At 36.5% G+C, this 11,822-nt stretch overlaps 1 protein-coding gene across 1 annotated transcript in view; it reads left to right on the top strand.

Annotated features, from left to right (window-relative positions):
* The first annotated feature begins 217 nt into the window (after nucleotides 1–217).
* The window catches only part of tmem38b (transmembrane protein 38B), an 18,666-nt gene continuing 7,061 nt past the window's right edge, over nucleotides 218–11,822 (top strand). The window contains exons 1-2 of the mRNA XM_083564968.1: nucleotides 218–540; nucleotides 9,785–9,941. Of these exons, the coding sequence (XP_083421094.1) occupies nucleotides 417–540; nucleotides 9,785–9,941 (281 nt within the window). The 5' untranslated portion in view covers nucleotides 218–416. The remainder of the gene's footprint in view (nucleotides 541–9,784; nucleotides 9,942–11,822) is intronic.

The following is an 11,822-nucleotide window of genomic DNA, read 5'->3' as shown; positions in this document are numbered from 1 at the left end:
CTCATACAAAACCACAACTCCTCTCTCAGCACCCTGTTGTACGCTTTCTCTAAATCCACAAACACACAATGCAACTCCTTCTGACCTCTATACTTTTCCATCAACAACCGAAATAATTCCCTATGGACGTTTAATCCAACAGCCCTTTCCAATATGGCGGACTAGTAGACGTTTTCCAATATGGCGGATATTCTCTGACGCGTCATCAAGCCGTTGGCCACGCCCATACTAGTTCCATCGAGATCAGCTGTTAGCCGCTGTGCTAGCATTCCCCAGCTGCTGCTGCTGACTGACTGACTGCCTGACCGACTGACCAGCAGCTCTCATCCGATGCTCACCTGCAAACACATGGAGTTCAATTTCTAACAGTCTAATGTGCTAAAAGAGAAGGAAAGAGAGAAACCCCGAGAAGAAAAATGGATTTGTTCAGGCTGCTGAATGTAAACGAGCTGGCTGTAGCTCTGTCCAGGATGAACATGTTTCCGTATTTCGAAGTTGCACATTATATCGTGTCAGTGATGTCTTTACGGGAACAACCAGGTAAGAACAATGTATAAAATGTCTCTTTATCCACACACAGGACACTTCACTGACCATTAAATCCTTACCCCGAGCTGTAGACTGGGATTGAGTTACTCCTGTAACCTGAGCCCAGGATGAACTTTACACTTCACTTTATTTGACTTCTTTGCACGCGCCTGATTCGTGTTTACAGAGTTGTACAGACTCAATAACCACAACCTGGAGGATCTACTCTCAAACCAGAGCTTTATATTATATATAAAATTAACATAGAACAAGAATCTATTATTTTGACCTCCACCCTGATGTAATAACAGCGGTATGTTTCATCCTGTGTCCAGATGTTCATTATTAATCATTTACACATCAGTCTTCTTTGCTTTGCTTTGCATTAAATATTAAAAAATAATCCCTAATGCATAAAAAAAATAAGTAAAATGGTTTTTCATTAAATTTATATCAGTAGTAGCAAAAAAAGATCCACTGACTGAGCTTAAAAAGCTACAGATATTTCAACCCACCGCAAAATAGTTCACAATCATGGTAATATTTGATGATGATGATGATGATGTGTGGTAGTAACTAAGATCAGATTTGTCTCCTTCTTCAAATACTACAGATTACCTTATATTACCTTATATTATATTACACTGCCAGATCTGATGTCGAATCTGATCTCCTTATGTATTTTATAGATCTGCTTCCGTTTGACTCTGGGCTTTTTAGTGATATTTTGCAGTCTGGCACCTGAATTGAGTCCCACATTATACTTCCACGCTTTTGGTTGCTCTTTCTGTAGATACTTTCATTCATCCTGGTAGGTGTAAAAGCTGGGGGTTTTGTTTCTGGATCTAGCTGTGTGACACAGGGGGGTTTCGAACAGACAACCTTCTGATTAACTGCTTAAAGAATGTGTGTGTGTGTGTGTGTGTGTGTGTGTGTGTGCTTTTCTAAAAACCAATTAGTGCACTACAACAATGAGCCATTTTCTGATACAGCTTCCCTATTCAGTATAAACTATCAGTATGCAATTATTTAATTATGCTGGCTGCATAAATAAATATGCTCTTCATGATTTTCATGAAAAATCTACCTGATTTAGTGTTGCGTATAAAAATATGTATTTGTATAGTGAGGCTGAACAACTTCAACAGTTTTGAACCAACAACAGAAAGTGTTAAATGCTGACTCTTGTCACACCAGTCTCTTATCCTCTCTCTCTCTCTCTCTCTCTCTCTCCCTCTCTCTCTCCTCTCTCTCTCTCTCTCTCTCTCTCTCTCTCTCTCTCTCTCTCTCTCTCTCTCTCGGTATCACTTCATAAATCATCCTGTGCAGTGATGAATTGTATAAACTGTATTGTACAGTTTAGGCATCATATTACACTCTTTGCTTTCTCTCTATCTCTGTCTGTTTCTCACTCGTTTCCTTTCGCGCTGTGCTTACTTTGATATTTTTTCCTATTTTTTTCATTTGAGGAGAGAAAATAAGAACAGTTTTTCTCCAGTTGGGGTCTGTGAAGTGTAAGAGGTGATTGAAAAGAAAGGAAAAAACTCAATTTCAATGTTATTATATTAAATATGGAGCTTTATTAGTTACTAGAGTGCAAAAAACTGTCTTTTGAATAAATCAAATAAATCAAACCCAAACTTCAATAACACCAAAACAAGTCTGAATGTTGACCGAATAAGTACCGTTAGCAAAAACTTTATAAGAAAAGCTCTTATGCTTCAATAATTAGACATAATATTATATTAATAATAATGTATAATAATAATAATAATAATAATAATAATAAATTGTATGTCTTTTGATAATGTTCATAAACTGTATCTGTACCGCAGGGGGTCTTTTTGGGACACGTTGTTGATTATCTGTTAGTCCCAAATGAACCCAGTGTGACTCCATGATAAGAGTAAAGACTCACTGCTGGACAGTGATGTGCACTAAGAGACAGTATTCCTTATCCTGTGTAGGCATTCAGGATACATATCAAGAGTGTATGTAATTATCGAGTTAAAAATGCAAGTAATAAATGATGTCATTTTGTTGTTTATTAATACACTTTGTTTAGGTTTGGACTAGAAATGATTATGTCAGATATTTACAATCACACACACACACACACACACACACACACACACACACACACACACACACACACACACACACACACACACATCTACACCCTTCATTGGTGTTCTCAGATGACCATGAACATTTCCATGAAATTTGCATTGTAAAATGTGTGTGTGTTTCCAGAACACATTCACAGTTCAAACGTATTATTTTATCCTTCCTAGAGCTTCGCAAACAGCAGCGAATATCACACACTAATATCGACTCCCATCATATTAGCAGAGGTTTCACACTGATATGAGAACAGTCCTGAGATGGAATTAATCAATCTACAGATACATTGTGGACACACAGAGCTGATCCTGGATCTGTAGATATTGATAATTTTTTCACCCTTGATCATTCTAAAATGAGGAAATTCTTGACAGATTGAACTTTTTTTTTTTTTTTTTTACTTTGATGGAACTTCCTTTTTTGTTTTATTGTTATTTAAGCAATATAACACTTACAGTGCTGCCATCATACTCATTATCACTATAGCTGTGATTACGCGGTAGGAACAGGACTGCAGGAGACGGCCGATATTGTGTGCTACATGGATACGAGGGTGCTGATTTAAAAAAAATCTTAAGTAATATGTGTCTGCAGTTTTAGACACAGTATGGTCAAATAGTAAGGGGATTTTAACGAAAGACACGTTACACACGGTGTAACAGGTGAAATATGTTGCGCTTCCTTTAGGAGCATAGCGGTATTTTGGGAATAGCATGCCAGAAGCGAGCTCTCCCTTCACCCTGATTCAACGCGTTACAACGGCTTGTGGGAAAAAAGTAGCGGCTTATAGTCCGAAAAATACGGTAAGCTTTCCATAAAGATTCCATGGACTTACGTACACAATGTACATAAACAATATGCTTCCGTCTGTGATCTAGTTATGAGTTTTAGTTAGAAAAGTTTAATACTAATGAATAAACCAGTGTATAGTGTTGTTAATAGCAAAACAAATAAAAAAAAATTTATATGACCTAAAATAACGAGACCTGTTACACGAACATTACAAATAGGACAAACCTGTGGATATATAACATATTTTATGTATGTGGTTAGAATTTTATAACTTAAATTGGAAAGCTTCATTTACACTTATGGCATTTTGACAGACACTTTTAACCAGAGAGACTTACAATGATCTCATTTATACAGCTGAGCAGGTGAGGGGTTAAGGGCCTTGCTCAGTTTAATAGTGCTGGGATTTGAAATGATGACCTTCTGATCAGTCTAACACACAAAAAAAATAAAAATAATTATATAATATATATATATATATATATATATATATATATATATATATATATATATATATATATATATATATATATATACAGTGAGGAAAATAAGTATTTGAACACCCTGCTATTTTGCAAGTTCTCCCACTTAGAAATCATGGAGGGGTCTGAAATTGTCATCGTAGGTGCATGTCCACTGTGAGAGACATAATCTAAAAAAAAATATCCAGAAATCACAATGTATGATTTTTTAACAATTTATTTGTATGATACAGCTGCAAATAAGTATTTGAACACCTGAGAAAGTCAATGTTAATATTTGGTACAGGAGCCTTTGTTTGCAATTACAGAGGTCAAACGTTTCCTGTAGTTTTTCACCAGGTTTGCACACACTGTAGGAGGGATTTTGGCCCACTCCTCCACACAGATCTTCTCTAGATCAGTCAGGGTTCTGACCTGTCGCTGAGAAACATGGAGTTTGAGCTCCCTCCAAAGATTCTCTATTGGGTTTAGGTCTGGAGACTGGCTAGGCCATGCCCGAACCTTGATATGCTTCTTACAGAGCCACTCCTTGGTTATCCTGGCTGTGTGCTTCAGGTCATTGTCATGTTGGAAGATCCAGCCTCGACCCATCTTCAATGCTCTAAATGAGGGAAGGAGGTTGTTCCCCAAAATCTCGCAATACATGGCCCCGGTCATCCTCTTCTTAATACAGTGCAGTCGCCCTGTCCCATGTGCAGAAAAATACCCCCAAAGCATGATGCTACCACCCCCATGCTTCACAGTAGGGATGGTGTTCTTGGGATGGTACTCATCATTCTTCTTCCTCCAAACACGTTTAGTGGAATTATGACCCAAAAGTTCTATTTTGGTCTCATCTGAGCACATGACTTTCTCCCATGACTCCTCTGGATCATCTAAATGGTCATTGACAAACTTAAAACGTGCCTGGACATGTGCTGGTTTAAGCAGGGGAACCTTCCGTGCCATGCATGATTTCAAACCATGACGTCTTAGTGTATTACCAACAGTAACCTTGGAAACGGTGGTCCCAGCTCTTTTCAGGTCATTGACCAGCTCCTCCCGTGTAGTTCTGGGCTGATTTCTCACCTTCCTTAGGATCATTGAGACCCCACGAGGTGAGATCTTGCATGGAGCCCCAGTCCGAGGGAGATTGACAGTCATGTTTAGCTTCTTCCATTTTCTAATGATTGCTCCAACAGTGGACCTTTTTTCACCAAGCTGCTTGGCAATTTCCCCGTAGCCCTTTCCAGCCTTGTGGAGGTGTACAATTTTGTCTCCAGTGTCTTTGGACAGCTCTTTGGTCTTGGCCATGTTAGTAGTTGGATTCTTACTGATTGTATGGGGTGGACAGGTGTCTTTATGCAGCTAACGACCTCAAACAGGTGCATCTAATTTAGAATAATAAATGTAGTGGAGGTGGACATTTTAAAGGCAGACTAACAGGTCTTTGAGGGTCAGAATTCTAGCTGATAGACAGGTGTTCAAATACTTATTTGCAGCTGTATCATACAAATTAATAGTTTAAAAATCATATATTGTGATTTCTGGATTTTTTTTTTTAGATTATGTCTCTCACAGTGGACATGCACCTACGATGACAATTTCAGACCACTCCATGATTTCTAAGTGGGAGAACTTGCAAAATAGCAGGGTGTTCAAATACTTATTTTCCTCACTGTATATAAAAACATTTTAACAGCCACTATCCCACAGGATTCAGGAATACATTAGGAATTAGGATTAATAACAAATGAATTAATACATTTATTATTATTTATTTAAAATGTATAAATAAACGAATGAATAAAATAAATGACTATATTCAAAGATTTCACAAAGTGACAGGTTTAAGGTGAATGGTCAGTGCAGATGACGGATTTTGCCAATAAAGAATGTAGGCAGTGTTTGGTAGAGAGGTCATGAGGATGTTTCCAGCATCGAACTAATAGCTTCTTTGCAGCACTTATGAATAAATAGCCAAGCTTTCTGGAAATTTTCACAGGAAATTGGAAAACGTGATTTAACAGTAAAAGAAGAGGATCTTTGCAGAAAGTGAATTCTAGTGAACAGAACGTCAAGTTCCACATCCCAGAAAATTTGGACAGTCTCAGGGTAGATGCATCATAGTGTCCAGGCTCCCTGACCCCACTTCCCTACTTCATTTACTTTTATTATGTCCTGGAAAATCTTTACATTCTAATTGATTAGTTGCCAAAATTAGAATCAAACATTTTTCAGTTTCATTTAGAAATGTAAGAATAACATGAAAAAGTTATAGTACCATGTTATTTTCTCTTGTTCTCTATCAGATTTGTCAAGTTTTGTTTTGGTACAGTCCAGTTATATAGTTATGAGTGTACAGTTATAAATGCTTTACTAAATAAAAATTGATTGAACCCAAATAAAAAGAAACGTAAGAATAAGACAGAGAAGCCGTGTGCTATCAGCAGGTAAAACCTGAAAAGAAAATCGACATGAATTGTCCTATAAACATTTAGAGGCTATTTCGTGTGTAATGTTTTTGACATTTTGTAAAGAGAGTATTTCTATAAACAAACCATTAATTATATGTGTGTGTGAGTGTGTGAGTGTTTGTCAAAGTTGGAAGTTAATGGAAACGCACTCACCCACTTTTCCATTAAAAGCATGAGCTGGAGTTTAACACCAAATATAGTCAGGATGTTCCAAGAGAACAGGATGGATTGTTTCCTCAGGGGGAAAAAGACGGATATGAGCTTTTAGTGCTCCTCTGCTGTAGCTGTGGTTTTATACATAGAACGAATCTGTCTAAATTATTAGTATAATAACACACCAGACACACAAGAAATGGATAAATAGATGGAAAATATCACTTTTATAATTTTATATCAAATCCACATAATACATTGGTTAATGAAAACAGATTTAGAGAAATAAAAAACTGAAAACAGACTGTTCTGAATGCATTGCACAATTCTATAAATGTGTAAAACGACATTTTAGCTGGAAAAAAGTCAATACGCAGTAACATGTAAAAAAAAAAAAAAAAAAAAAAAACACGTATAGACAATTTGTTTTTACTAACTAAAACAAAAGTGGTTATGATGCGGCGCTCTCACCGCTGCGGCCCGGGTTCGATCCCTGGTACCAACCCCAGCTATTAGGGTTGCACAAGCTTTAGTGCCGGTCTCAAGCCCGGATAACTGTGGAGGGTTGCGTTAGGAAGGGCATCCAGCGTAAAAACATAATCTAATCCAATGTGCCAAATCATTCATGCGGATGGTCCGCTGTGACGACCCCTAACCGGAGAAGCCAAAAGAAAGTTTAACTAAAACAAAAAACACAATCCAATTTGCATATTTCCCAAGTGGTACATTTGTGCATGTGCATATATAAAAATGTTGTACTGTTAGGAAGCGATTGTTTAGGGTGAGAAAGAAACAAGGGAGCAGAGAGAGGTAGAAACATAGAACAGGATGAAAGAGGAGAACAGTAACCACATACCAGTGCTTTATTCTGAGCTAAAAATACAGTGCCACAGTACAATAACATTGTCTTAGAGAAGGTCAGGGTCAGAGCAGTAACTTTTGTCCACCTGTCTTTCTTCTAGTTATAATACAGAGTGTTTGAAATGAAACTGAAACTAATCAGGTGAAATTCTAGCTTTACACTCAGCATAAGTGAGAATATAATATATAATAAAAGCTTCTCTTTTACTCAGTTAACTGCAAAAATGCATCACTTTAAATACTCACTTTTCAATAATGTTCAGTAAAAGCAGAAATGATGTGTATATTAAAGTAAAGAGATTTACTGTGCGAAATGTAGTCACCTGACTGTATAACCTCAAAGCTGATTGGCTGAAACAAATAAAAAGAAAGACACTTCCATTCAGATTCACAAGCCTGTTTGTGTGACATGGCATGTGTGTGTTTATTCTAGAATTATAATGAACAGTGTTTAGTGAGGTGTGTTTGTTTCTCTGAATAAAACTGCAGGCAGGGTTTTTAACATGCCACTTGTGTGTGTTTAGATCAGTAATAGCGGCTTTTGTTCCTTTTTAATCTCTCTAATAGGAAACATAATATTCTAATCCTATTATTAAGAGATTAGAGGAGAGCAGAAGCAGCTGTGTGTTTCTATACACACAGTGGAATCCGAACACTGAGTCTGAACAGCGAGTCTGAGCACAGCTGTGAAATTCTTTTCTTTTTTCTTTTCTTGACAAACAAATGAGGGAATAATAGTTTCTAAATTAAATGTATACATAAACTAAATGTACCTGTCACAACATAAATTGTAAATACAAACTATTAAATTGCATATTGTGCCATTCATTAATAAATTAAACAGTGCATTATTGGGATTACTGGAATCACATTAGTGGAGTTAAGTACCCTATAAAATAACTAGCATGGAAATGATCCACTTAAAAAAGGTAATGGATTTCTGCTTTGTGCTGTGGAGTGAGTTTTATTCCACAGTGATGTTAAATTCTGGATTCTGATTCTGAAAAGAGCTCTATACGAGCTGTGACAGTTTAGTAACACACACGGTAATACATGCTTGTAATAATAATAATAATAATAATAATAATAATAATAATAATAAGTTTAATTTATATAGCACCTTTCCCAAGCTCAAGGACGCTTTACAAGGTACAATATTTCAATATATCAAGACAGATGAAATATAATGAACATACATAAACATAAACATATTCGTCGGACATTTGCCCAGGACAAAGGCTCACATGCAGCTGCATGAGTTAATAGCAGAGACAACATAGACATAAAAACATACAGGACAAGAGATGGAACACTACATAGTACATGAAACTTACACCACATTTCAGAAAAATGAAGGACTCCTAACACTTATGCATTGACTGATAGTGGAGGTTGAAAAGGTGGGTCTTTAGCCTTGATTTTAAATTCAGTCAAAGTGGTAATGGTTCTGAGTAGTAGTACTTTATAATTTTTTATATTAACAGATTCACAGGGACTTGTATAGTAAACTGTCCCCATAATCTAAGACTAATACAACACACTTTAAAAGAAGTACGTCATGTAACTTTGGAGGTTTGTATACAGTTCCGCTGAGAAGTTTGTACATCCTGAACAATTGCCTGACCTGTGATCAAATCAAGTTTGAAAACATGATGACAAAAAAACACAGTTAAACAAACGACACACCAAATATTGTAGTTCTTATATTATTTATTAGGCGATTTTATCCAGTACTAAAACTTGCCCTGTGTAAAAAAAAATGAAGTAACTGCCTCCTTAGCTCCATAATTAACCAATTACCAAATAGACTTGATGAATGCTTTTGAACTGATTAGAAAAAAAATATCAGTCTGTAGAGGATTACAAAGCCATTTCAAATGCTCATGGATTGCAGCGATCCACAGTAAGAGCGATTATCTCCTAACAGAGAGAACTTGGAACAGGGAGGAAATTTACCACAAGCTTCCCAGCTTACAAAAATTCCTCCAAGAGGGTATTCATGACATGTAACAAAACTGCAGGCCTCAGATATATTCAGCATTCACAAAAATATTATCTATGCATTGGAGATTTGCAAAAGTTTAAATAAAAAAAACACTGCCATGAAAAGGGAAAAATAGGCTTATCGCGTTTGCCAAAAACACCCTGTGGATCGTCTGAGATGTTTGACGTCTGAGTTTTGTCTTGTACTGTAGCTATAAGCACAATGACACTCAGTAGTAATACAAGTCTGTCAAGTTGTGTTGGTGACTTATAGGTATCCGAAATGGAAAGCTGCTGTCTGAGATGATTACAGGAGACGTTTGTGTTATTTGGAACCTGAGACGGGCTTTGAGTCAGTTTGTGTGTAGCTTCAGTCTGATATTGTTTATTGTTTGTTGTTTACAGGAGCGTTGGAAGTGTCCCGGCGCAGTCCGTTAGCCTGTTGGTTCAGTGCAATGCTGCACTGTTTCGGAGGAGCTGTTCTCTCTGGGGTCATCATGGCTGAAGCACCGGTTGAACCGCTGGCCAACAGCACCAACATCCTGCTCGCCTCATTAATGTGGTCGGTACACCAGTATAGAGATCTGCATGCCCTTTGACCTGACCTGACCCAACCATACCTTCTCTGTACTATTACATTTCACGGCTGAACCTAAATAAATCTCCAGTATGTTGCATTTTAAGACAATCAGCAAACAAAACATTTAGAAACAGAAAATTGATCGATAAAAAGCAGCACCCGCAGCACACCAATTTCGTTGCGTATAATAAAACACTGCAAATATCACAAATTCCTATTAAATTAAGGGGTAAAATTTATTAGCTCAATTTATAAATTATGTATTTAAATAAAATGCCTTAAATGATATATACAATAATATTTTTGAATATTTTATTAAAAATATAATAGAATAAATCTAATTAATGCAATACACTTTTTATTATATTGATTAGATTGAGTAATTGATTAAATTGGCTTAAAAATTGTTTTAAAAAATTTAATAAATGGAACAATTTAATTAAATAGTTTACATCTGTAACAAATGTCATCATTTTTACCATCATTCATTCGCCGTCTCTAAATCAAGATCTAGTGTGTGTGTGTGTGTGTGTGTGTGTGTGTGTGTGTGTGTGTGTGTGTGTGTGTGTGTGTGTGTGTGTGTGTGTGTGTGTGTGTGTGTGTGTGTGTGTGTGTGTGTGTGCGCGCGCGTGTGTGCGCGCGCATCGTGAAAGCGAAGATAGGGATGATTTTGTGTTTGTATTGCCCCCTGGTGGAGTGAGAGAGCGTTAAACATCACCTAAAAGTCTTTTCCAAGTCAATAATAAATAAAAAATGTGTAAACAGGATATTCAGCAGCATTATTATGTTTAAAACTATTTTCCCCTTTTCGTTATTACTTTTGACATCATGACCTTTATTCAAAGCAGAGATCTTAAATGGGCTTTTAAAGGTTTTTATCATACATTACGAGACTAATTAGCAAAATGAATCATTAACACTTCACAAAAGATAAAAGCTAAAAATGAAAAAAAAAAATTTTTTTTACCTGCATCAGAGTCAAACCTATTATTATTTCTTCTTCTTATTCATTGTGGGTCTTGTATAGTAAAAAAAAAAGCAGGTATTTAACTTGTCATATGTCACGTTTGAAGACTAGAATCTTTCTTTTGAATAGGAAGAAAAATGTGTACATGTCATTAGACTATTCAAATGCTTTTTTTTTTACATTTCATTATTTCAGTAGAGATGCAGAGATTTTTTTTCTGCTTTTATATGAAAAATAATTACACACACGAGCAAACACACATTTTGCATGAGCGTTTACGATAATGCGGCGCAAATTACGCTAATGGATGATTCATTGACCACTTTCAGGGCTCTGAGACAGAGATGGCCAATTAAGCAATTAGCCATGCTGCTGCTGCTGTGCTTGCGTGCGTGCGAGCATGCACGTGTGTGCTTTTGAATCGAAAAACTCGTGTTTTTTTCCCTGTCCACAATCTCACATGAAGCTAATTCACTGCACGCCAAATATGGAAATTGATTGAGTATTAATTCATTATTTGCTTGCAGAAAGTGCTGAAGTGTCCATAAACTCTAGTCGATGCTACAAAGCATTTGGACAGTATTAAGACCCATTCACTTATTTATTTCATTATTGTTACATTTTGCTACATTGCAGCCTTCATAATAATTGTTTCTTTGTTTTAAGTCAGTCTACTCCCCATAATGACATACCGTATTTTTCGGACGATACTTTTTCCTCGCGTTTTGAACCCTGCGGCTTAAACAATGAAGCTGCTAATTTATGAATTCTTCCTGGGTTTTTCCCGGTTTCACAAACTTCAAGCCAAAAAACTGAACGACATAACATTCGTTTATGAGTTTAATTCGTTCCGTGGACTAGCTCGTGTCTCAATTTGCTCGCACATCAAATCAGTT

The sequence above is a fragment of the Silurus aristotelis genome, assembly GCF_946808225.1.
Source record: "Silurus aristotelis genome assembly, chromosome: 16".
NCBI classification, from domain to species: Eukaryota; Metazoa; Chordata; class Actinopteri; order Siluriformes; family Siluridae; genus Silurus; species Silurus aristotelis.
This window is presented reverse-complemented; position numbering and strand designations above follow the sequence as displayed.